Below are 26,929 nucleotides of genomic sequence, written 5' to 3'. Positions count from 1 at the left end.
GGAGGAGCTTCGGGTCTTCATGCCTCCCCTCGGGGCTCCTGGACCCACTGGCCTTCCCAGCAGCATGCTGGCCCACGCTGCTACTGACCACAGACTCGCTATTACCCGTGACTGTGATGTCTGTGGATTGTGCATCGATCTCAGCAGGACATAAGGTGTCCCGTTTACTAGGCCTCCTAACACATCTACACGAGCGGCTCTGAAAATGCTCATCTGCTTTCTCTGCTTTGCCCTATTGAAACTGCAACACCTTCTCTCCCACACACACAATACACGATGCATTTCCTCTTACCCACTTCTCCCATTTGTTTCTTCCTAGCATTCTCCTCTGTTATCATACCAAATAAAAACAAATATATTCATTTATTTTGTTGCTTGTGCTACCCTTCCTTCATAAACACACATTCTAGAATGTAAATTCCATGCGAGCAGAGTGTTTTGTTTACTCTGTCTGCCTACTGCTTAGAACAGTGCCTGCCTGGCATATACAGGTGCTCTCTCAATGTTTCAGTGTTTGATGAATGAATGAATAATGAATGAATGAATGAATGAATGAATGAATGAATGAATAGTTAGTTAGCTACATAATGGGATCAGACTGCTGGTCTTAGGACTCAGAGTTCTCATATTAGTCACACTTAGGAGGGAGCTCAACCTGCCAGAGGAATCAAAGAAAGGGGCTACCCCTTCATGCGCCCCAGAAATCAGGCCCATTAAATCAACTGCTGCCAGAGGGAAGACTCGGCCATGAAAACACGTGCGACCATCTAGGCTCTGAACTCTACACCAGTCCTGAGAACCCATTGTCATCCTCCCCATTGTGACATGCTGCCCCACCCACCTAATGTCAACAGCAGAGCCATGACCACTTGGGAGGTTCTGAGATTCTACTGGATAGTTCCAGTGGGAAAAGATTAGACTCTTCAGAAGAAAATTGACTAGGGCAGAATCAGAACGATCATATACATCAGAGGGGAGGTAGAGCTTGTTGAAGAAATGAAGTAAAAGAGGAAACTAAGGGGCAGAATGAGCCAAAAACTTTGGCTTGGTTTTTCTTAGCCAATTTAATCTCAAAGATCTTAATATAGAGAGATTCCTGCAGAGGCCAGGCAAGAGAGCAGAGAGATTACTTTTTAGGGTGGTTATGCACACCATTCTCATTGGGGCCTTAAAAAAAGCAGCAAGACCTAGAGCAAAAAGGGAGGGAAGAATAATGGATAATCTTTATTCTTACTTCTGTATAAAAACTTCCAAATGTTTTGGGTTGGTGATCCATCTCTGAATATACCTACTAGCAGGACATATATTTAACTTGCCAGCATTATCCCTATCTCCTCACTGTATCCTTACTAAGGCATAATCAGATACGGGCAGAAGAATCAACAGGCTAGGCTTTGTCATGGCCAAAATGTGAGGATTGAAGGGAGAAAACCAGTTAATTTAATTTTGTTCCTATATTTTGGACTCTTAGCTAGTTACTCTGTGTTTCATACATAAACCCATTTCGCCAATTCATTAGAAACATCTCTGCTGGTATTTTAGGGAATCAACAATGGAAGAACACAAGGAAAATCAGCTAGATTATGAGTAAGTAATCATGATTATGCAAAGCCACATCCAAGGACCAAGGTATGAAGCAGGTCTGCTATTGGTGCTTTCCCTCGTCTTCTAATCTCCCTTTCTTCTTCTACTCTTATCTATCCGTCTCCCACTGTACTCCACCCCAAGGACTTTATGCCTACCTGAAATGAGAACATTTGCAAATTTCCTATCCAAGCCAGCTTTCCAGGGTAGGACTTTCTTTTCCAAAATCATCCCATTCCTACTCAAAAGTCCTTTTGTCGCACTACCTTAATTCTGGTTAATAATATCAAGGACAAACCAAGGAAAAGTTTATTGAGAGCTTCACATGTGCCAAGCACCCTTTCTAGACTACTCCAGTGTTACCATTCTTTTTTGCAAATTTAGTTCAAAAAAGATGTTTGCATTTTTTATTAAATTTATTGGGGTGACATTGGTAAGTAAATAGGTTTCAGTGTACAATTCTATAATGCATCACCTGTATATTGCATTGTGTGTTTACCACCCAAAGTTAAATCTCCTTTTGTCACCATATATTTGACCTCCTTTACCCTTTAGTACCTCCTCCCCACCCTCCTTCCCCTCTGGTAACAACCAACTGTTATCTGTGGCTATGAGTTTTTATTTGTTTGTTTGTCTTGTTTGTTTATTTGTTGTTTTCAGTTTTATATCCAACATATGAGTGATATCATAGGGTTCTTAACTTTTCTCGTCTGATTTATTTCACTTAGCATGATATTCTCAAGATCCATCCATGTTGTTGCACATGACAATATTTCAGCTTTTTCCTGTGGCTGAAAAGTATTCCATTGTATATTTGTACCACATCTTCGTTATCCAATCATCTATGGAAGAGCACTTCTGTTGTTTCCATGTCTTGGCTACTGTGAATAATGCTGCAATGAGCATAGGGATATATCTATCTTTACAAATGTTTTGGGTAGGTACTGAGAACAGGGATGCTGGGTCATATAGTAACTCTATTATTAATTTTTGAGGCACCTCCATACTGTTTTCCATAGTGGCTATGCCAATTTACATTCCCACCAACAGTGAATGAGGGTTCCTTTTCCTCCACAATATCTCTACTTACTGTTACTTGTCTTATTGATGATAGCTCATTGTAGTTTATATTTGCATTTCCCTAATAGCTAGTGATGTTGAGCATCTTTTCTTTCATATATTTGTTGGACATTTGTATGTCTTCTTAGAAGTGACTGTTCAGGTCCTCTTACCATTTTTTAATTGAATTGTTTTTTGTTGTTGACTTGTATGAGTTCTTTATGTATTTGGGATATTAAACCCTTCTTGGAGGTGTTGTTTGCAAATATCTTTTCCTATTTGGTTGGTTACCTTTTTATTTTGTTGAAAGTTTATTTTGCTGTGCAGAAGCTTTTTAGCTTGATAGAGTCCCATTCATTCATTTTTGCTCTTATTCCTCTTGCCTTTGAAGTCAAATTCATAAAATCTTCTCTAAGATCAAGGCCCATACTATGTTTTCTCTTACGTAATTTTTTGTTTCAGTATTGTATTTAGGTCTTTGATCCATTTTGAGCTAATTTTTGTGTTACAGATAGCAATCTAGTTTTATTCTTTTGCATGCCGCTTTCCAATTTTCCCAGGACAATTCATTAAAGAGGCTTTCTTTTCTCCATTGTGTGCTTTTGGCTATTTTGTTGAAGATTATTTGCCCATATATCTGTGCATTTGTTTCTGGAATCTCAATTCTGTTCCATTGGTCTGTGTGTCTGTTTTTCTGCCAATACCATGCTGTTTTGATTATTGTCACTTTGTAGTATAATTTGACGTCAGGGAGTGTGATACCTCTGGCTTTGTTCTTTTTTACTCCTGGTTGCTTTAGCTATTCTATGGCTTTTGTGGGTCCATGCAAATCTAATGATTTTTTGTTCTATTTTTTTAAATATATTTTATTAATTTCAGAGAGGAAGGGAGAGGGAGAGAGATAGAAACACCAATGATGAAAGAGAATCACTGATCAGCTATTCCTGAATGCCCCCTACTGGGAAATGTGCCCAGACCTGGAATTGAACTGTGACCCCCTGATTCATACAGGGGTCAATGCTCAACCACTGAGCCACACCAGCCGGCTATTCTGTTTATTTTTAAAATGCCATTGGGATTTTAATGGGGATTGCATTAAATCTGTATATTGCTTTGGGTAATATGGCCACTTTAACTATGTTAATTCTTCCAATCCATGAACACAAAATATGTTACTGTTTCTTTGTATCTTCTTCAATTTCTTTTAATAATGTCTTATAGTTTTCAGTGTATATGTCCTTCACATCCTTTGTTAAGTTTATTCCTAGGTATTTTACTCTTTTTGTTGCAATTGCAAAGGGAATTATTTTTTTCTTACCCTGAAATTTTATTGTTAGTAGATTTATTATGTATACTGCAAATTTATTTTATTTGTTTATTGTTTCTAATAGTTTTTAGCTGGAGTCTTTAGGGTTTTCTATATAAAGAATCATGCCATCTGCAAAAAGTAACATTTTTACTTCTTCATTACCAATTTGGATAACTTCTATTTCTTTCTCTTGCTTGATTGCTCCAGCTACGATTTCCAGTACTATGTTGAATAGCAGTGGTGAGAGTTCCTGATCTTAGAGAAAAAGTTTTCACTTTTTCATCTTGAGTATGACATTAGCTGACAGTTTGTCATATACGGCCTTTATTACGTTGAGATATTTTCCTTATACACTCATTTTATTGAGTATTTGAATCATAATTGAATATTATATCTTGTCAAATTAATTTTCTGCATCTATTGATAAGATCATATGATTTTTATCCTTTATTTTGTTAATGAGGTGTATCATATTGATAGATTTGCATATGTTGTACTATCCTTGAGCTCCTGGCATGAACCCCATTTGATCGTGATGGACTATCTTTTTAATGTATTGTTGTATCCAATTTGCTAGTATTTTGTTTTGGAGTTTTGCATCTGTAGCTTTCTTTTTGGTGTGTTATTCTCTCCAGATTTTGGTATCAGGATAACGTTGGCCTCATAAAATGTGTTAAGAAGTATTGCCTCTCCTTCAATGTTTTGAAAGAGTTTGAGGATAGGTATTAAATCTCCTTTGAATGTTTAGTAGAATTCATGAGTGAAGCCATCTGGCCGTGGACTTTTACTTTTTGAGAGGTTTTTGATGGTTGCTTCAATTTCCTCACTGTTGATCGTCATTCTGTTTAGATTTTCCAGGTCTTTCTGATTCAGTCTAGGAAGGTTATATATTTCTAAGAACTTGCTCGATCTTCTAGGTTATTGTTTGGTGGCATATAGGCTTTCACAGTATTTGTGTATGAACCTTTGTATGTCTGTGATGTTTGTGGTTACTTTTCTTTCATTTCTGGTTTTGTTTGAGTCTTTTCTCTATATTCTTTAGTAAGTCCAGGCAAAGGTTTGTCAATTTTATTAATTTTTTCAAAGAAACAACTTTTTGTTGCCTTAATTTTTTGTATTGTCTTTTTATTCTCTGTTTTATTTAATTCTGCTTTATTTTTTTTTCCTTTGGCTAAATTTGGGCTGCATTTCTTCTTTTTCTAGTTCTTTAAGATGTAATATTAGGTTGTTTATTTAGGATTTTTCTTGTTTCTTGATAGCCTGTAATGATATAAACTTCCCTCTTATTACTGCTTTTGCTGCATCTCAATAATTTGATGTGTCATATTCATTCTCATTTGTCTCTATGGATCTTTTTATCTCTCCTTTTATTTCTTCTTTGACCCAGTTGTTTTATAGTAGCATGCTGTTAATCTCTACAGATTTGTGGTATCCCCCCCTTGCTTTGTGCAGTTGATTCCCAGATTCAGAACATTGTGAACATACTTGGAGACACAAGAAAACACAGAAAGTTTAATGGATTCAGAAATAAAATAAATGAACAAAATGAATACTTTACCAGAGAGATTGAAACTTTAAAAAAGAACCAAATAGAAATTCTGGAGATGAAGAACTCAGTAAAAGACATGAATGATTAGCAAGCTGAGGAAAAAGAGTTGACTAGAAGGAGGAAAGAATTAGTGACATTGAAGACAGAAACTTAGAAATGATGCAGATGAAACAAGGGATTTGAAAGTAAAAAACAAACAAACAACAAACAAAAGATGAAAAAAACTACAAGAACATACTTGGTATAATTTCAATCTTCTTAAATTTGTTGAGGCTAGTTTTGCATCTCAAAATATGGTCTGTCCTTGAGAATGTTCCATGTGCACTGGAAAAGAATGTATAACTGTTGTTCTGGGATAAAAGGCTCTGTAAATGTTTATTATGTCCATTTGGTATAATGTGTCATTCAAAGCCAATATTTCCTTATTGACTTCCTGTTAGGATGATATATCCATAGCTGTCAATGATGTATTTAGATGCCCTACCAAAACTGTGTTTTTGTCAGTTTTTCCCTTTAATTCTGTTAGTAGTTGCTTTATATATTTTGGTGCTCCCTGGTTGGGTGTATGTATGTTGAAAAGTGTATGTTTGTTTTTTGAAGTATTGTTCCCTTTATCATTATAAAATGTCCACCATTGTCTCTTGTTACTTCTTAAAATCTATTTTGTCAGATGTAAGTATGGCTGCATCCACTTTTCTCTGCTCATTTGCTCAAAAAATCATTTTCCACCCTTTCACTTTGAGTCAATATCTGTCCTTACAGTTAAAATATGTCTCCTAAAGATAACATATGATTGGGTTTTGCTTTTTTATCTAATCTGTTCCTCTGCCTTTTTACTGCTAAATTCAGTCCATTCATATTTAGGGTGATTATTGATGTATGAGGATTTCCTATAACCACTTTATCTTTTGTTTTCTGATAATTCTGTGTCTCCATTGTTTCTTTTCCCTTGTGTGTCTGTCTGTTGTTTTAGTTTGGTGGTATTCTATGATTTTTTTTCTCTGTTTTCTCTTTTTATTAACTAATGTGTCTCAGTTTTAGATTTTTTATTTTTTATTTTTTTGTATATGGTTACCATTGGGTATATGCAAAAGAAAGTCCTTTTTCTTCTGAATGCATTTTATCTCCATTCCCCTTTGCAAATTCAGACCTTTACCTCCTTCCCTTTCATGTTTTTATTGTCACAAATTATCTCTATTTTTGCTGTGAGTCCATTTCCAAATTACAGTAATATTGTCTTTGCCTTCTCTTCATTTTTAGTGTTTTTACTTCCTATAAAATTTGTTTTTAAATGTATAATACCAATTTCTGAAAAAGGGTTACAATATACTGCTTCTGTCTGTCTAATAATCAGACTGCTTCTGTCTGCTGATTACTAGACAGTTATGTTTCAGATGTAATTAACCCACTCATAGTTATGTTTCAGATGTAATTAACCCACTCATAGTTTTGTTTCAGATGTAATTAACCCTTACTCATAGTTTTGTTTCAGGTGTAATTAACCCACTTCATTTTGTGGTGATAAATTCTCTCAGCTTCTGTATGTCTGGAATAGCCTTTATTTTTTTTCATGTATAAAGGATAACATTGCTGGATATATTATTCTTGGCTGGTAGATTTTCTCTTTCAATAGTTTAAATATTTGATTTTACTCTCTCCTAGCTTGTAGGGTTTATGCTGATAAATCTAATGGGCTTTCCTTAACATGTTACTGTCTTCTTTTCCCTTGCCTGCTTGAGAATTCTTTGTTATTAATTTTTGACAATTTTAATATAATGTGCCTTGGAGAAGGCCTTTATGGATTGAGATAATTAAGTGTTCTGTTTGCTTCCTGGATTCAAGGATCTAGCTCTCTCCATGGGTTTGGAAAGTTTTCATCAAATATTTGAATAGGCTTTCTATTGCCTTGTCCCTCTCTTTTCCTTCTGGTAAACCTATTACTCTTTCTGATGAAGTCAGATAGTTCTTGTAGTTTTTTTCAGCTTTTGTTTTTTTGTTTGTTTTTTACTCTCAAATCCCTTGTTTCATCTGCATCATTTCTAGATTTCTATCTTCAATGTCACTAATTCTTTCCTCCATCTAGTCATCTCTGTTTCCTCAGCATGCTAATCATTCATGTCTTTTACTGAGTTCTTCATCTCCAGAATTTCTATTTGGTTCTTTTTTGAAGTTTCAATCTCTCTGGTAAAGTATTCATTTTGTTCATCTTTCTGTGTTTTCTTGTGTCTCATTGAGTTTTTTTCAGAACTGAAATCTTGAAGTCTTTGTCATTGAAATCACATATTTCTGTCTTTACATTTATTTTCTGGAGATTTTTCGTTTTCTTTCTGAGCTACCTCATTACTTTGGTTATTTTAGGTATTTGATCGATTCCTTCACTGTCTAGGCATCTGAAGGAATTATATAATTAAGAGTGGCATTCTCTAGTAGATTGATAAGGAGAAGGCTTTCTTTTGTTTTCCATTTAGGGGCACTGAAGCACTGAAGGTTTTTTAGTTTCTCTTGCACTGCTCTGGCTTCTGGGATTTCCTATAGCAGTTTTATCTTTTTTCTGTGATCTCTGAGGGTAGTGAAAAATGCCCTTTATTCCCTAGTGAGGTGGGCATCTCCTTTGTGATCAGGACTCATTGGTCTCAGGGCACCACCCCCATGGGGGAATGTGCCAAGCTGTACCCTGCAACCAGCCTCTGCCAACAGTGTAGCCACAATGAGTGGGAGTGAGATGAGCTGGGAGAGACCACCTGACACCTTTGTAGCTTTGTCTTCCTCCCCCCCGCCCCCAGTAATGGTGACTGCCAGATATCACTTCTGTATCTTTACCCCCTGTCACAGGGATCAGCAGCAGCATGTGCCCACCACTCAGGGGAAAAAATACCTCCATTGTTCCAGTTCTCAGGGTTGAATACAATGTGCTCTGTAGCCCAGCACTCACCACTAGAGCCTCTTCTGGGGCCTGCTGCAAGCTCTGAGAGGGTGACGGGGAGCGAACTCTGGGTGGATGAAGGGAAGTGGCCAGGCTCATGGGCTTTGTTTTTCTGCCTGGCAATGACAGCTGCCAGACAATTACAGTAACCTCTGTGCTCTGCCTCCACCTGGGTCATGGGTGTAGCCACAGCGTGCACCAATCACTCTGCCAGAGCTAACAGTATCACCTTGCTTCTCTAAGCTCAGGGAGTGCAGGCAGCAGCCTGGTTCTTCCCCTCTCCCAAGACCAACAGTGAGCTGCAGGCTGTCAGTCAGTGGCACTGTCCCACGCTTCTCCCTTCCCTCCTCCCTAGCTCACTCCCACTCACCCACCTTCAGAAGTTTCAGTGTGCCTGTCTCTCAGACATGTTTGTGTGTTGAGCAGGGAATCCTTTGTCGAATTATAGCTGTTTAAATGGTTGTAACTTTAAGGGGAGAGAATGGGGGAACCTCTCACAATACCATTCCTCTGATGTCACCAATGTTTGCATTATTTTTTTTAATTTAATAAATCTTTATTGTTCAGATTATTACAATTGTTTCTCATCCCCCCCCCCATAGCTCCCCTCCACCTGGTACCCACCCCACCCTCTTCCCTTACCTCCCCGCCACTGTCCTCATCCATAGGTGTATGATTTTTGTCCAGTCTCTTCCTGTACTCCTCACACCCCTTTCCCCCTGAGAATTATCAGCCCACTCCCTTTCTATGCCCCTGATTCTATTATATTCACCAGTTTATTCTGTTCCTCAGATTTTTTATTCACTTGATTTTTAGGTTCACTTGTTGATATGTATTTGTGGTTCATAATTTTTATCTTTATTTTTTTCTTCTCCCTCTTCTTAAAGAATACCTTTCAGCATTTCATATAATAGTGGTTTGGTGGTGATGAACTCCTTTAGCTTTTTCTTATCTGTGAAGCTCTTTATCTGACCTTCCATTCTGAATGATAACTTTGCTGGGTAGAGTAATCTTGGTTGTAGGTTCTTGCTATTCATCACTTTGAATATTTCTTGCCACTCCCTTCTGGCCTGCATAGTTTCTGTTGAGAAATCAGCTGACAATCGTATGGGTGCTCCCTTGTAAGTAATTAACTGTTTTTCTCTTGCTGCTTTTAATATTCTCTCTTTGTCTTTTGCTCTTGGCATTTTAATTATGATGTGTCTTGGTGTGGTCCTCTTTGGATTCCTTTTGTTTGGGGTTCTGTGCACTTCCTGGACTTGTAAGTCTATTTCTTTCACCAGGTGGGTGAAGTTTTCAGTCATTATTTTTTCAAATAGGTTTTCAGTATCTTGCTCTCTCTCTTCTTCTGGCACCCCATAATTCTGATGCTGGTACGCTTGAAGTTGTCCCAGAAGCTTCTTACACTATCTTTCAAATTTTGGGATTCTTTTTTCTTTTTGCTTTTCCAGTTGAGTGTTTTCTGCTTCTTTGTATTTCAAATCTTTGACTTGATTATTTCATTCCTCTAGTCTGCTGTTGGGTCTCTGTATAATATTTTTTATTTCAGTCAGTGTATGTTTAACCCTTTGCACTCACTTGCTTTTTTCTCGATTCCTTTATTCTAATGCTAACCGTGTCAAGTCACACTCAACATCCGAGTGCAAAAGGTTAATTTCTAGTTGGTCCTTTTTCATATCCTTGAGGGTCTTACTAAATTTATCGGCCTTTTCTAGGAAATTCTTGAAAAACCTTATAACTGTGGTTTTGAACTCTATATCCAGTCATTTGTTTTCCTCCATTTCTTTCATTTGTGATCTGTTTCTTTGTCTCTGCATTTTCGCTGCTTCCCTGAGTTGGTAGGGTAGCTTTGTGTGCTAGGTGTCCTATATGGCCCAGTGGGTCGGCCTCCCCAGTTACCTGAGGTGAACACTCTTGGGTGCACCCCTTTGTGGACTGTGTGTACAGCCTTGTTGTAGTTAAGTCTTGATTGTTGTTGGTATCACTGGGAGGAATTGACCTCCAGGCCAATTGGCTATGAGAATCAGCTGTGTCTACACCAGCAGAACTTCTGTGCTGGAGACAGCCTTATGGGACTAGACTTGCAAAATTGCAAAAGCCTCTGTGCTCAACTTGGATGGGGCGGAGTGTCAGGGTTGAGCAGACAGTCTTGGCTTCCCATCAGCCCTGCCCTTGTGCACATGCCTCCAGACCTTTGCCTTTCACGGTTCCCCTGAGTTTCCGCCTGACAGTCCAGATTCCCCCCATAAGAGTGTGGGTCCCCAGGGGCTCGCCCGGAACTGGGGTTCAGTGCAGTCGGAACTGGGGTTCAGTGCAGTTGGGAGCTTCCGACTCCCTCATGCTAGGGAAAGCCAGTGGCAACCTCAGCAGTCCGTCTTCTCTGCACGCGTGTCTTTGTACCTCAGCCCTTTGCAGCTCCTCTGACTCTACGTGAGCTTTTCTCTTTCCTTCTAGTTGTAGAATTTCCACTCAGCCAGCTTTCTTGTGGTTCTGGATGATGTCCATTCTGTCTTTTAGTTGTAGTTTTGAAATTGTTGTGCGAGGCAGCAGTTTAGGTGCTTATCTATGCTGCCATCTTGGTTTCTCTCCAATGTTTGCATTCTTAAAAGTGAATGCTTTAGTCATATTTATGTGCTCAATGGCGTGATTTCCCATGGTAGTTCTCAAGCTTTCTAGTAAGCAATGGAGAAAATTTGAGATGGGAGGGAGGGGAAGACTAAAGCCCTACCTGCTGGTGGAAACCTCTTGTGGATCTGCACAAAGCTCGGCCCAACCATAGTGATGTGCCAGCTGCCTGAAAAGTACTCAATAAAAGTGTATTGTATGAGCAGATGTTTGTGAAAAATGTGTATGAGAAACCATTCTCTGCAATACCCTAGGAGATTTAGGGAAGCAAAGCTTCTCCTGGAATCAGAGTGGAACACTCTGGACGAAAAAGCTTGAGGAAAGAGCTCCATTGCTGACTGAGTTTGTAGAGCATGATTAAGAAATATAATTTCTTAAGAATGAGAAATAAAAGGCTTGCTCCCAGAAAGAGTGATATTAAAGAATTATGGGTCTATTAGATATCCCCTTTAGCCCAAAGTTTGTTGATCTTAAGATAACTGGCCCTTGTTCATTTGGGGGGCTGAGCCTATAGGTCAAAGAAAGTGGAAATCTTAAGACTGGCCCAGTCAAAGAGGAACATCAACAGTTTGAACATGGACCTTGAAAAGGATATGCAGAGAATAGACGAAGCAAATCAGGAACTTCTCCTCAAAATCCACGAGAAAGAAGATGAGATTCAGAGGTGAGTGTTAGGGTTTCATATGTGAAACTCCCAATCTAAAAAGAGGGGAGAAGGGTGAAGAAGAGACATAACTGAATTTTCCAGCTTGCTCTAGAGACCTCTACCTTGTATAGCAAAAACTTCCTTCTTCATTCTTTGGCATTTCTCTTTGGCTTATGCCCTGAAATATGGTAAGTTTCTAGCAGATTTCTAAGAGACTAGGTGACACTTACCTGAGTAGGAAGAACATTGTGTGTGTGAGTTGGAAAGCAGGGGAGTCTTACTTCTCCTACCTTTAAAGTGAATCTGATTCTAAGGATCCAGGAAAGAAGGGTTCTAAACTTGAGATTTGTATTTGTTGTCATTGAAGTACCCTTAAAACTGATATCTGTGTTTTATCAGTTCTGAAACTGTCAGCTTCTCACAGTTTGTGCTTGTGCCATTCAGGCTGGAAAGTGAGATCACTCAGACCAGAGATTCGGCAGAAGATGAGGAGTGGGAGAAGGAAAACTGCACCGCACTGGAAAGGGAAAGAGCCTTGCAGGAGCTGGAAGAAGAAACAGATAGACTTGTAAGCTAGAAGCTGGGGAGCGCCATTGGATAAGTTTTATTCCTCATCCTGTCCCTCATCAATTGTCAGAAAGGCTAGCCCTCCCTTTTTTTATTCAAAGAAGAGTCAACTGAAAAGTCATGGCGGACAAAGAACATAGTATATGCATAGCCCATGGACATAGACAAGTGTGGTGATGGCCAGAAGGAGGAGGATGAGGGTTGGGTGAAGTTGGGGAAGGGGGAAGGGGAACCGAGGCATCTGTAATAGTGTCAATAATAAATTTGAAAAAGAAGAACTAAACGTATTTAATTAAAACAAACAAACAAAAAAATCCATGGCAGAATGGGTTTATGCATAGAAAGGGATGTGTGGAAGGCAGAGTTTCTTTGATAACGTTTAATATTGGTAGGCCCTACATGTGGGTATCTCTGTCTCTGGAAAGTTGGTGTGTATATATTGAGATCAAACCACAGGTGCTTTATGAAGCAAGGTAGAGTTACTGCAGGAAAATATCACTGGGGTGAAATGAAGAACAATCCACCGAATAGAGAAGGATGGTGGTGTATAGATGCACACTTACACTATACCGCTTTCAACAGGAAAGGAAGAATGAGACTCTGGTCCACAGTATAGAAGAACTTCAAAGAAAGGTAGGATGAAGTGCTGTGTTTCCCCAGGGTCCCCACATCATTCCCAGTCATCAAAGAGGCAAGGAGGGAAAATCATTATAGAGGAACCCAGATGTCAGGGAGGCCTGAGCTGGGGGTGGGTACTACTCCTGCTCCACTCTCTTGAGGCTGAGCTTCATGACTTAAATGCCATTGATTCTCCCTGGAAGCACCAGGTCAGAGCAGCGGGTGGGATATCCAAGGTATTCAGTGATCCCATGGGTTCTTCATTCTACCACAAGAAAAGGGATTCCAACAGACACTTGGTTGAAGTAATTGACTGGAGCATTTGTGATGAAGTTAATTTTACTTTCATCAGAGACTTTTAAAAAACAAATTCCAAGAATTCCCTTTCCCTTGTCCAGGCATTCCCTCTACCCCAACTTCTACTCAGAGTACAGTGGATTTCCTATGATTACCCCACTTTATGACCCATGCCTGCAACCCTGAGTGACCCAAAATTGGGTTCAGGGGAGTACTCCTGTTTTGAGTGGACTCTAGCTTTGGTGGCTAAGACTAGTGAGAAGATGAAAGTAGAATTAAGATGTTCCTGTGTATCCACCAAGGGACCATCTCCTGGTAGTTTGTTTGTTTGTTTGTTGTTATCATTTTGTTAAACCTCACCTGAGGACATTTTTTCCATTGATTTTTAGAGAGAGTGGAAGGGTGAGGGAGAAACAGAGAGAGAGAGAGAAACATCGACACGAGAGAGACATATCGATTGTTGCCTCCCATAAACTCCTTGACCTGGGCCAGGATTGAGCCATAACTGAAGTACATGTCCTTGACCAGAATCAAACCCATGACCCTTCAGTCTGTGGGCCGGTGCTCTAACCACTGAGCAAACCAGCTAGGGCTCTTGGCAGTTTTTATCAAGACCAAGTTACTAGCCCCCATACATCAGAAAATGCCTTTGTCTTCTGTAACTTTTAATTTGATGTATTTTTGTTTCTTTGAAATGCCCTTGTTTTTTTTTAAACCATAGCTTACAAGAAAATCACCTAAAGCAACCAGGTCTGAAAAAGGCAATCTAGAGGGAACCCCAGAAGAGTCACAGGTAAACAAAAAAAACTATTTTAAATGGGTTTGGGGTATGTGACCAGGAAATAAGCTTTCAAGTGGAAACAATTGTCAAGGTTGGAATGAATTGTTTGTAGTTTTAGTCCCTGTCAAGCTTAAGACAGAGCCACTGAATGCTGAATTCTACTCTGCCGTTAGTAAGAATTTTCACTCTGAAGCCACGTATTTTGTTCTCACTTCCATCAGGAAAAGCAGAGCACAAATACATATATAACATTGGAGGTAGTTGAAGTCTGTAGTTTAAATCCTGGCCCCAGCATTTAGTGTGGTTGATGTATGAAGTTGGGCAATTTAATCAGTTACTGCCAGCCTCGATTTGAAGATTGAATGAGGTTCTGTATATAAATATTTGTGTGATAAAATATTTTTTCCTTTTTTTGGAGGGCTAAAACTTTTAAAAGTCACATAATTTTAAGGTAATTATTTAAATTCTGACTGAAATATATGTATGAATTCAGAGGAAGAATTAGGATTTGTAAATCTACTATGCATTAGACAGTTCACACACCTTGCCAATAATTCCAATCCAGAAAGAATTTGTTCAATTGTTCACTTAAATATTTTGTAACCGACCAGGTGAGGCCGCACGCCCCTGGGTCTGGGTGAGGCTGGATCCCGGGTCCGGGTGAGGCCACGCACCCCTGGGTCCGGGTGAGGCCACACGCCCCGGGGCCCAGGTGATGCTGGGTCCTGGGTACGGGTGAAGCTGTGCGCCCCTGAGTCGGGTGAGGCCGCACCCCTGGGTCCAGGTGAGACCAAATCAGAGGGAGTCGGACCTGCATTATCACCATTTGTTCACCATCCAGAACTGAAAAGTCAGTGCTGACATGTACACATAAGGAACTGGTGGACATTGAAATTGGGTCTCAAAAGATCTGTTGGTCCAGAAAGAAACTCACTACAGACTGATTCATTTGCCTGTCAGCATAACTATTATTGCTCGTCTCACATTCGGTTCTTATAAGTATATTTTTAGTAAAACATGATCTCACTCATCTAGGGGAAATGATGAACAACATAGACTGATGAACAAGAACAGACCCAGAAACAAGGAGGCATCGATCGGACTGTCGGGCCTCAGAGGGAGGGTAGAGGAGAGTGGGGGTAGCGGGGAGAGATCAACCAAAGGACTTGTGTGGATGCATACGAGCCTAACCAATGGTTAAGAACAACAGGGGGGTGGGGGCATCCGTGGGGAGGGGTGTGGGATGGGAATGGGGGGATGAGGACAAATATGTGACACCTTAATCAATAAAGAAATTTAAAAAAAATAAATAAATATTTTGTAACCTACAATGGAATATTATGCAGCTCTAAAAAAGAAGGAGCTCTTGCCCTTTGCGACAGCATAGATGGACCTGGAGACTATTATGCTAAGCAAAATAAGCCAGTTAGAAAAAGACAAATATCACATGATATCACTTATATGTGGACTCTAATGAACAAAATAAACTGACAAACAAAATAGGTCCAGAGGCATGGATGCATGGAACACATTTAACAGATCTCCATGGGGAAGGGGATGGAGGGGCCAGGAAGTGATTAACCAACGATCATATATATATACACATATATGCATAACCCATGGACACAGACCATAGTAGGGGAAGACCTGGGGTGGGGCAGGGTTGGGTGGAGGGGGGCAAGAAAGGAGAAAATGGGAACTATCTATAATACTGACAACAATAAAAAGAAAAGTCCATCCTTCCATCCACATCTCAGAGTTTGCTTTATTTACTTGGAGTGATAAGACTTTGTTATTTTCTGAGCATGGCAAAAGTATCCCTATTGTCTATATGATGTATATAGTGACCTCTACCTACTAAGCTCATCACACAGTGCTTGGCATTTCTCTGATTTTGTTCCAAAGCTAAGTATCTGGGCACAACCACAACCATCTGATCAAAGACAAGATTAATTAAAGACTTATTTATTTTCTTCAGAGAGCAGATAAAATTCTAAATACTTTCTATAGAATTAGTCTTTGTCCTTGCCTTCTCTAACTTCTCTTTAGTTTCTTAAAACCACACTTAAGCCCACACTGTACCATATGTATGAAATCTTCAAAGATATGAACACACTAAAAATAGAAACAGAAAATGAAAGAACAGGGAATTACTCCCCTATCTTCCGCTGGCCAATTAGTGTTGATGACTGAAAAAAACACAGGAAGTCCAAATCTACCAAGTAAACTTGCTTGGCCATGCTTATCCAGGAAATTTATCTGGAAAGAAAGAAATCTGGGGCCTGCAGGTATAGTGTACATTGGGAAGAAATTAGAGCTCAGACTAGAAAGGATTATGAAGCCCCTTGACTTCCTTTGCCATATAACTACAGCAGTCAGGAGTTTTTCTTCCTTCTTCTCTCCAGAACAAGTTTTTCTGACAGTAACCCAGCCAGAATCTAGTGGTGACACCTTAAGTCTGGCTGTGCTGGCTATGTCAGGTGAGCTGAGCTGATAGACAATAGATAAAGAGTTCCAGGCATTGTCAGAACAATGGCTAATTTTTCCTGGCAATGATCAGCCCAGTGATAAAGAGTTCTAGAGGATTATTAACCACTTGAATCATTCCCTTTTGCCCACCTGTGTCTTAGAATCATCAGGTGATATCTCTAATTCTATGAAATATACAGCATTTCTTTTGCTTCTGGTCCTCTTGCATGTGGGTGATCAGTTCAGCAGTTTAATAGGATGCTTGCTTCAACTCCTTGTGACTCACATCACTGTCTTGAAAATAGAGTCCTGAGCACATTTGGTTGTCTGGCCCTGGATGTAATTGATTAGAAGGGAAAGGAACTGTTGGAAGAGTACAGATGTGAAATAATGGTACCTAGATGAAAGTGGGAACAATAGGGTTGAAAATAAAAGGAGGGATATGCAGTCATGTCTGCTCTAGCTACAGAATAAACCCCAACTGCACCCAATTCTCTCTGTCTACTGCTACTACCCTTTTGCAAGGCACCATAACCTCTCACACTAGCCTCCTACCTAGTCTTCCTGCTTCTACTCTTACTCCTAAGCAATGTTCCACGCATAGAAAAGTCCTCTTTAAAAAACACAAATCAGATTGTGTCTTTACTACTTCAAGATCTTTCCTGGCTTCTCACTGCAATTAGAATAAAGAATCAAACTAATTTTAGAAATTATAAAACCCCACAGAATCTCATCCGTGTCTAACATTCCTTACCTCATTTTCTTCTTACCAGTCTCTCTTATGTTCCAGACACATAACTTTCCATACACACCAAATTGTGCTACTTCACAGTCTTGGCCCTTGCTGTAACTTCTGCATGGAACATATTTCTTCCAGATATCCATTTATCTAATATTTATCACTTAGACATCAGCTCAAATAGCATCTCATCAGAGAGGCCTCAGCCAACCACCTATAATAGCTCTTACACCATCACTCACTCTCACCACATTACTCTGTTTTCATTTCCTTCATAGCACTTATCATTATCATGTCGACTTATTTGTTATGTCCCACAACTAGAATGTCAGCTCCGAGAGGCAGAGAGCCGATCAATCCTATCACCCCTGTATCTTCAGTGCTCCTCCTGCCCCCTCCTGTCACTCCAGCATAGTGGCCAATAGAGAATTGGCTTTCAACAAATATTTAAGGAAGGAAAAGAGGGATGAAGGGATGCAGAGAGTGAGGAGAGAGTGAGCAATTTATAAAAGGAAAAGGAATAGTGAACTTTTTCAAGATTGATGTTTTCCCTAAGAGAAAAGGCTAAAAAGGAAGTTGAGAATTGAAGTTTAGGGGTGAAGGCAGCACTGATGGATAGAAGAGGTCAAAAGTTTAGAAAAGCAGGTCCCCAGGCAGCTTGCAAAGGATGCTGGATGGTTTGGCTCCTCCATCAAAAAGACATCTGCAATCTGGCCTGATGTACTCCAGCCACCTTCGAGAGAGCATTTCAGAATGGGGTCCCCTCTGGTTTTCACTTTGCTGTATTACCAATCTCCTTTCCTTTCTACAGGCTAAGTTACAGCAGCTGGAAGCTTCCTGTGCTGACCAAGAGAAGAAGCTGACCAAGGTAACGGCAGGAATTTCAACGTTACTTTTCCCAAAGGAAGGGAAACCTGATCCTTGGTCAGACCGTCTAATGCATTCCTCAAATGACTGAGTTCGAATAGGATTCCAGATCCAGACCATGAGGGGGCCGTAGGGGAGAGGAAGAAACATTAATTCAGTCCCCTAGGTTTACTTCTTTCTGACATTGTTACAGGGTACATTCCATAATCCATAAATTCAACAAATTAGTATATATTCTTCTCCAACTGTTCCCAAATATTTCCCGTTGGGATTGGAAACTACCGCTTGTTTATCCTAAAAAAAATGAAATGAGTACATATATACAGCTAAAACATACTTAGAACAATTCACATTTGGGGTCCTGATGTAGAATGAAACAAGCATACTCTTGTTCTTATAGCAATTTGCTGAGAGAACTTTAAAACTGAATTTTGGCTTCTCAGGTAATGGAAGACTTTGCATTTGTGGTGCAGCTCTGTGAAGACCAGGCCCTCTGCATAAAGGTATAGCTCCTAAGTAAAGGGCTAGCAAAGGGTTTGTTAAGGCACAGGATGAAATGTAACCAGGCTTTTCAAAGAATACTATCTCGAACAATTTTAACTCTTCAAGGTGGTATTACAAAAGACTTCAGGGCCCTCGAATCACCACCACTAATATAATTCTATTGCTGCCATGGTCTCCCAACCTGTCTGCTCTTAAATTAATAATGAGCACTTTGCCTATTTATAATCCCTATTACCCCAGGGTCCTGCCCAATGGTGAATTGTAGTGAGAGATCAATAGTGGTGGGGTGGGGGTGGGGAAAGCAGACAAAGGGGCAAGAGGAATACCAAACATTCATGTTACAATGTAATAATACATGCTTATTATGATTAGAAAAAGCATAAAGCTTCTCATTAGTAACTGTGGTTTCTTTTCTTTCCCTTTGAAGAAGTACCAGGAAACTTTGAGGAAAATAGAAGAAGAATTAGAGACTCGTTTCCTTGAGAGAGAAGTGTGAGCTTTGGCAAACAAAGGAACATCCTGGTTTTAGTGGTAACTCCATCTCAGCCTGGGTCAGAGCAAACATTTCTCTGACCAGTTCTTAGTTGGAATTGAGGGTGCCCCAACATCACAGCTTTCCCTGCCAGTGATCTGGTGGACCTCCATTAAACCACACCAACATTAAAGTGCAGGTCCTCCTCCCATTCTTCTTAAAAGACTTGAGAAACACATCTCCCTTTATAAGTGTATCATATTATCAATTATTCAAGTTTATATTAAGGTCAAAAACATATGTTTTAGAAAGGCTTATTGGTCAGTCACCTTGATAAGTTGAGGCATTTTCTTATATATTACAGAAAATGCCTTAAAACTTAATACCATCCTTACTTCCTCCAAATATATGAAAACAAAACCATATGGGATAAAAATGAAACTAATCCCTAGACAAACATTAAAGCTACCATAGTATAAAACTCAAACTATATTAAACTATGAACATTAAAAATTAGAAATGAGGGGCAGGGATGGGTTGAGGTGGAAGAGGATATAAGAGGGATACATAGTGATGGAGAGGAAACAAAATTTAAAAAGTAGAAATGATAAATAAGACTCTAAATGGTGAGAAACCAAAACCGAAAATCTCACTTCCATTTCTTGACCCTCCTTATAAGTCAAATCTAAATTTAGTCAAGAAGTATTTCTATTTATTAAATAGTTTGGAATCTTGGGAATCAAGAGAAGGAGACCCAAACTGCATTTGGCCTCTAAATAGCCCAAATACTCACTCACTGTGGCCTGGGGGTAAGGGTACCAGTACTGGGAGATCCTCACCTCTAAAGGAAACCTTCAAGATTGCCCACCTTCTTCTTGAGCGTTAGCTATGGCTTGACTTCTAAGCTAAGATCCTAGAACAAGGCTGCCCATGAGACCTTTCTGTGCTATCCAAAGGTAGAACCTCGTCACCTACTGAGTTGTCACTGAGGAACTGATTTTTTAAATTAATTTAAATGTAAATATCTACATGTAGCTACAATAGTGGACAGCTATTTAAAAACAAGAATCTAAATTTGTTTTTAAATAACCATAATATGAATATTTGAGTGTACTTTATTCAATCACTATTTTGGTTCTTTTCCCCAAGATCAAAAGTCTTGAGCATGAGCTCGTCAAGAAAAGGGTATAACAGCCAAAATAATAAGGTAAGCACTCACTGCCCCTTCAGCTTCTCTCAGTGCCATTGCCTCTCAAAGGAGTTTCCTAAATACCACAAGCCACCAATCATCTACCAATCTTCCCATGTGTATTTTCCAAGAATAGTACCAAACATCATTCCAAGGAATTCCAAATCTAAACAAGCAAAGAGGGTGCTGAGGAACAATTGTCTTCACTCTTTTTGTAGACACACAAATGACATGTTCTGAAAGAAACTAGCCTAAGACTTAAGGGAATGCAGAATGGAAGCAAGAAGGAACATATAACTGAGGGCACGCTTTATGGAGAGGAGTCCAGCACACGACACATAAACACTCATTCCTTCCATCTCCCACAACCACATACTCTTTCCTGATGAGCCCAACATGGTCCTGAATCTTTCACAACACAGAGCATCAAACAAAACTGAAATTAACCTCTCTTGAACCAAGCTTGGCATGCTCCCTGATGTGTCCCACCATCTACTTCCAGTGGCTATCAGTGTTCCCTCTGACCACCTGTCAGAGGAAAAACAGTTATCTTTATCAAGATTATCAATCCCATAATGGTTTTCTGACCTATGATGTTTGAGCAATCTTTATAGAGAGGCTGCCTGTGCAACTGTCCAGCTAGCATGCCACTTGATCTCACTCCAGCTGCAACCAAATCTGTATCCCAGAAAGTTTCTAATTCCAGTTCTGTGAGCCTCACTTCCCCCACTTTGAATAATTATAATTTCTGTACATATTTTTATTTTAAAAGTTAAAACTAAAATGAAATAACTAAGAAAATATTTTAGAATAGAGATACCACAGAAATTCAGGCTCTATCGTCACCCTTACATTTTTATAACTTTTAAAACTTATCCCTTTGAATAAGTTTGTATGTTTTTCAAAGCCTGTAACTTCTCGTAAGGATTACTGGCTAAGGAGAAGGTAAGGGTGCACCTGAAAGAGCCCAGAATCAGAACGCCTGGTCTCTAGGAACACTGATCTTTGGCAACATGCTTTACCTTTCTATGCCTTCATTTGTTCCTATCAGTATGTAAAAAGCAAGCATAAAATTATATATATATATTTTTTTATCTTTTAAATTTTCATTTTTTGCCCTAGCCTGTGCGGCTCAGTTTGTTGAGAATTGCCCCATGCACCTGAAGATCGACAGCTTTATTCTCAGTCAGGGCATATGCCCAGGTTGTGGGTTCACTCCCCAGTCGGAGTGCATGTGAGAAGCAACTGATCAATGTTTCTCTCTCACATCAATGTTTCTCTCTCTTCTCTCTCTCTCTCTCCCCACCTTCCTCTCTCTCTTCCCCTCTTCTTTTCTCTCTAAAAATCAATAAAACATTTTTAATATTCCATCTATCTATTTATGCATATTCAAATATAAGATATTACCTAAATATTATGTAACATTAACTAATGTTCACTGAATATTATTTTACAGTGATGGTAGCTTCCAGAAATTGCTTATCAATGTTCCTTCTTCTCCCAGGTTAATTCTCTCCAAAATAAGGGAATATGGTTCTGTAAAAGGTAAGTAAATATCTTTGAGTACACTTCCTGGAAAACTGGAAGTTATGCTTAGCCATCCTGGCAGAAAGCAAAGTCTAGACAAGGAGAACCTTGTATACACACACACATACAAAAACAGTTAAGTCAACAAATTAATATCATAGATGACTATGTTTCTCAGTTCTAATGTTATGACTTCTTTATTCAAAGGCAATTACTAATCTCAACTTTCCAATATTAGAAAATAATGGCCTAATGGCCATCAGAAACAAGAATCATTCACCTAAAACAGATACAGCAAATCTCATCTTACTCCATTTTCCCTTTAACAATTTGAATTAGCTTGATGTATCTAGTTCCCCAGTAGCATCAGTAGATTGAAAATGGGGAGACCATTCTGTGGTTCATAAGCATGATGATTGGGTTTTCATGCTATTTTGTACAATATTCCTCCTTCAAACCTTGTTGCAATGTCAGCACATTACCCCTCTGACATGGAAAAAAAATGGGGAGAGAACTTCTAAATGCAAGTATACTACTGCCTAACAGCACATAAAAGAGAGAGAGAAATGACTATGAAAAGAGATAGCACCTAACACTATCCAGCACATAAAAATTGCTCAAAAATACGTGTTAAACTAAATAAGAACTCAAGATTTAAACAACTGAGTGGATATTATTAGTTCTGAGGGACTCACTGTGATAGCAAAGTAAAATTGGTATTCATGAAGCCCTTGCATTTCCAAGAAAAGGTCAAATTGTGTTCTATATAATCTGTTTAAGAAGGCATAGAGAAACATATATTTGAAGTGGTTTGAAATAGGATATAAAAAGATTTCCATCAAAATAGTTAACATGAAATTATTGGTGCTTAAAGGTTAGCTTCAATTGTCTGGAAATTTTCCTACCAGATAAGTGATGCATTACTTATTTTGATATCTCTAAATATAAAGTTTTCTGAACAACTAGCAGAATTTCTTCACCTATACTTTAATACCAGTACCCAGCCTGGAATTGCCTGCACAATTTACAATAGCCAAAATCTGGAAACAGCCCAAGTGCCCATCAGTAGATGAGTGGATAAAAAAGCTGTGGTATATTTATACCATGGAATACTATGCAACAGTAAAAAAGAAGAAGTCTTACCCTTTGAGACAGCATGAAGGGACCTGGAGAGTATCATGCTAAGTGAAATAAGTCAGTCAGAGAAAGACAAGTATCACATGATCTCACTCATAAGTGGAATCTAATTAAAAAAATAAACTGATGGATACAGAGACATGGTAGCATGGAACAGAGTGCGGAATCTCGGAGGGAAGGCAGGGGAGGGTGGGTAGGTGGGAGGTAATCAACCAAAGACCTTGTATGCTTATATGCATAACCCATGGACATAGTCAGTGGGATGGTGAGGGCCTGGGGCAGGGGGTGGGGGTGGGCTGGAGGGGGTCGGTGGGGAAAAAAAGGGGACATATGTAATACTTTCAACAGAGAGTTGGTATCCAGAAGAGAGCTTCACAACATCCTGCAAGTCTAGTTCATCACATCAAACTACAAATGTCTTTCCTTTTGTTCTGCTCCGACATCCTGTGGAGCACTGACTCAAGAGATAAGAAAGCTAGGTTATTCCTGGGATTTTCCCTGGAAATGTCATCCCAGAGACGTCATCGCAAAACCTTCTCATGAATGTTATATCCAGCTTCAGGGAGAGTGGTGGGAAGAGCCTTGTAAAGGGCTTCTGATTCTAATTCTGACCAAGATGCTGTACTAGAATGGATCCTGGATCCTGTCACCAAGATTAACTCTATAGGAAAACTTTAAAAGCTGGCGGGAAAGGGCTGTTTTTGACTGGTGGGTGAAAGTAGGTAGTGAATTTGTCCTGGGGCAGGAGGAAGCCCAGCACAGGTATATAAAGGTAATACAAAAACAAACAAAAACGGTGGACATTTCCTCCTGCAAATCATTTTAAAACCACAAGTGCAAAATAATACACCAGTTAAAGAAGAAATAAAGAATACCATAGGGAAATTTATAAAAATTTATCAGGAAATATTAAAAGTAACATGAGTGAAAGAGAAATACCATAGTTATGGATAGGAGGCCTTAACATCATAAAGATATCAATTGTCTCCAAATTATTAACAGAGTCAATTCAGCCCTAACCTGTTTGGCTCAGTGGATAGAGCATTGGCCTGCGGACTGAAGGGTCCTGGGTTCGATTCCGGTCAAGGGCATATACCGTGGTTGCGGGCACATCCCCAATAGGAGGTGTGCAAGAGGCAGCTGATCGATGTTTCTCTCCCATCGATGTTTCTGACTCTTTATCCCTCTCCCTTCCTCTCTGTAAAAAAAAACAAAAACAAAAAAAAACCAATAAAATATATATTTTTTAAAATAGTCAATTCAATTCCAAACTCCCCAAAAGATCTTTCATGCACTTGAATAAAGTTCTAAAAAATACTGTATATGGGAGAGTAAGGATTAAAAATAACCTGGGCAATTTTAAAGAAGAGCAAGGAGTGGGGAACATGCTCTTCCAGGAATTACTATGAAGCTACAGCAATTTTGATTGTGTAGTATTTTCACAGGACTTAGAAAATTGACCAATGAAATAAAACAAAAAGTTCTGAAACAGTGCACTTATAGAATGTTGATATGTGACAGTGATTGTATGTCAGAGGGGAAAGAAAGAATTGTTCAATAAATATGGTGAGGAAAAAATGGTTATCCATATTTATAAAATAAGATCAGATTATTACTGTTCAGTATATACAAAAAGCAAGTCCAGATGTATTGAGGACTGAAATGTCAAAAACAAAACAAAACCAAAAAAAATGGGCATTAGTTATCTACCGCTGCAAAAAAAGAAAAAAGAGAGAGAACTCATGGACATGGACAACAGTGTGGTGATTGTGAGGGTGGATGGAGGTGGAAGAGGGCATAGAGGGGATAAATGGTGATGGCAAAAATAAAATAAAGATTTTCAAAAGGAAAAAAAAAATCACTCCAAAACTTAGTGGCTTCAAATAAGAAACATTTGTTATTTCACAGTTTCTAAGGGTCAGGAATTTGTGAACCACCTAGCTGATGGTTGTAGCTCAGAGCCTCTTAGGAGGTTACGGTTAAGATGTTGGCCAAAGTCATAGAAGGCTTGGCTGGGACTAGAGGGTCAATGTTTAAGGTAATTTATACACACATCTGGCAAATTTTATTGGTTATTGGCAAGAGATCTTAGTTCCTCATCTCGTGGACCTCTCCACAGGGCTGATTGTGTGTCCTCACAGCATGACTGCTGGCTTCCTCCTAAGCGTAAAGAGGAAGCTGCACTGTCTTTAGCGTGCAGTCTGGGAAGTCACACACTGTCACTTCCACAATATTCTCTTCTTTTGAAACAAGTCATTAAGTCCAGTCCGCATTCCAATGGAGGGGAATCTCTTGAAGGGAAAAATATCAAAGAATTTGTGGACATATTTTTTAATCATAAACTCTTAATAAAAGAGTATCTCTTAGGCCTTCAGGTAGGGAATTATTTAAAAAAAAGACACAAAAAGCATTGATTCTAATTAAAGAAAGGGCTGATAAACTAGACTTTATTAAAATTAATATTTTTTTGTTCTTTCATACGTTAGAGCAAGTGAAAGTTATAAAGTAGAGGGAAGATAGTAAAATACACACAATGGAAAAGGATTTATATCAGATATAAAGGACTCCTATAATTAATAAGAACGCCCAAACAACCTACTAGGTAAACAGGCAAGAGAAAGCACATAAGACCAATAAGCCTATGATCAGATGTTCAGCATCATTGTTCATCAGAAAAATAAAAACCAAGACTATGCTGAGGCATTACTTTACATCCATTTGATTGGCCAATATTTTTTTTAATTTGATCATATTAAGTGTTGGGGAGGATGCAGATTCACAGAAACATACATCTTGCTGGTGAGGTATAATTTGGTACCACTACTTTGTAAAACAATTTTCAAAAATAAAACAAAAAATAAAGGAACAAAATTTCAGACAGTGAGAAATGCTAGAAGAAAGTAAAACACAGTGATAGGAGAGAGTAGCTATGGGTAGGAGCTGCCTTTATAAGGGATTGTTGAGAATAAAAGCAACAATGAGTGGGAGACATCTGACTACCAAGAAGGAGCTAGACATGCATTTACATATGACTTATTATTTTGTTTCAGGTTTTCTAACCTCTAGCTAACAGTTTCTTGGCTTTCTCTTTGCAGGATTTTTCGATACTCCTTTTTCACCGCCCTGTTTTTCATCAGACTTCTGGGCTACTTGTTTTTCCATATAAGTTTTATAAATCCAGATGTACTTATCAACCTACTGCCCAAGGTACTGGGCAGGGGCATCTTGTGGAAGCTAAGAAGCTTCCTGTTTCCATCTCTCACGCTTGAGACAGAGGACATGCTACCCCACTGATCCCCAAGAAATATCCTTGAGCGAAAGAATCAAGTGGTGTCAGTCTAGGAGACAGCAGAACTTGAGGAGGGAAAAGGTTTTCTTCCGTTTTCCCCGTGAGGTTTGCCTACTTGATTACCTTTCCTCCCCATACTGTCTTTCCAAGATTGACCTTGCCCAGTAAAGAGCTCTGTCAATAGATTTCTGTGGCTATATGGATAAGCTAAACAGTACCAGACAGTAAACAAACTAGACCATTTTTAGAATAATGTCATGGATGCTAAGCAAAGTTAGCGTTTATCAACTCTTCTGGTGAATCTTAACAATATAAGAAACTGGATCCCTGCAACGCAGAAGATTGCTCACTACTTATGTTAGAACTCCTTGGTTGCAAGTGACCTTCACTTAAGCTAATTTGTGAATTTATATAAAAAAAAAATTATTGCCTCATGGAACTAAAAATCTGGGCTTCAGGCATGGTTGGATCCAGAAGCCTCAAAGCAATGTTACTGGGTTTCATCTCTCTCCTCTCTCTTTGAAGGGCATTCTCCTCTTAGTGACAAGATGTCCTTGGGAAGGTAGGAAGGAGAGACAAATATATCACATGCATACATGATGCGTCCCACAATAGAGAAAATTGAGGAGGGATTCCCATGCCTATGTATGTCCAATAGGTGAGATCAGATCCATGCTAGTCTGAGACAGGGAATGACATACCAAGCACTAAGTCAGCTGACCGTGTGTTAGCAAAGCCATTCTTTACTGAAAGACTAAAAGGATCTTCTACCCAAGAT

The 26,929-nt window shown here is 39.1% G+C and overlaps 1 protein-coding gene and 1 non-coding gene across 4 annotated transcripts; both read left to right on the top strand.

Moving 5' to 3' along the window:
* Positions 1 to 890: 890 nt before the first annotated feature.
* On the top strand, positions 891 to 26,336 carry TMCO5A (transmembrane and coiled-coil domains 5A). 3 transcript variants are annotated; one of them, XM_028147445.2, is made up of 12 exons: positions 891 to 978; positions 1,543 to 1,587; positions 11,564 to 11,713; positions 12,140 to 12,263; positions 12,845 to 12,895; positions 13,899 to 13,970; positions 17,978 to 18,034; positions 18,477 to 18,536; positions 18,965 to 19,029; positions 20,159 to 20,216; positions 21,703 to 21,743; positions 25,958 to 26,336. In XM_028147445.2, the coding sequence occupies exons 2-12, from the start codon at positions 1,553 to 1,555 to the stop codon at positions 26,154 to 26,156; spliced, it is 912 nt and encodes a 303-aa protein (XP_028003246.2). In that variant the 5' UTR covers positions 891 to 978; positions 1,543 to 1,552; the 3' UTR covers positions 26,157 to 26,336. The 3 variants fall into 3 exon arrangements, with proteins under 3 accessions (XP_028003246.2, XP_028003247.2, XP_028003248.2); XM_028147446.2 differs by lacking the exon at positions 891 to 978 and adding an exon at positions 985 to 1,109; XM_028147447.2 differs by lacking the exon at positions 891 to 978 and having other exon boundaries at positions 1,543 to 1,629.
* Positions 22,114 to 22,217, top strand: LOC114232074 (small nucleolar RNA U13). Its single transcript, XR_003618114.2, has one exon. It is a non-coding gene; the product is annotated as a small nucleolar RNA U13 (small nucleolar RNA).
* Positions 26,337 to 26,929: the final 593 nt, after the last annotated feature.

The sequence above is a fragment of the Eptesicus fuscus genome, chromosome 5 (genome assembly GCF_027574615.1).
Source record: "Eptesicus fuscus isolate TK198812 chromosome 5, DD_ASM_mEF_20220401, whole genome shotgun sequence".
NCBI lineage: Eukaryota > Metazoa > Chordata > Mammalia > Chiroptera > Vespertilionidae > Eptesicus > Eptesicus fuscus.
Note: the sequence above shows the minus strand (reverse complement) of the source record. Positions and strands in the feature narration are given on the sequence as shown.

Bases quoted from the DNA above. Each gene is read 5' to 3' on its own strand.
- TMCO5A (XM_028147445.2), top strand. From the start codon at position 1,553: ATGGAAGAACACAAGGAAAATCAGCTAGATTATGA. The intron at 19,030-20,158 runs GTGAGCTTTGGC...CTTTTCCCCAAG, and splicing joins CGTTTCCTTGAGAGAGAAGT to ATCAAAAGTCTTGAGCATGA. The intron at 21,744-25,957 runs GTAAGTAAATAT...TTCTCTTTGCAG, and splicing joins GGAATATGGTTCTGTAAAAG to GATTTTTCGATACTCCTTTT.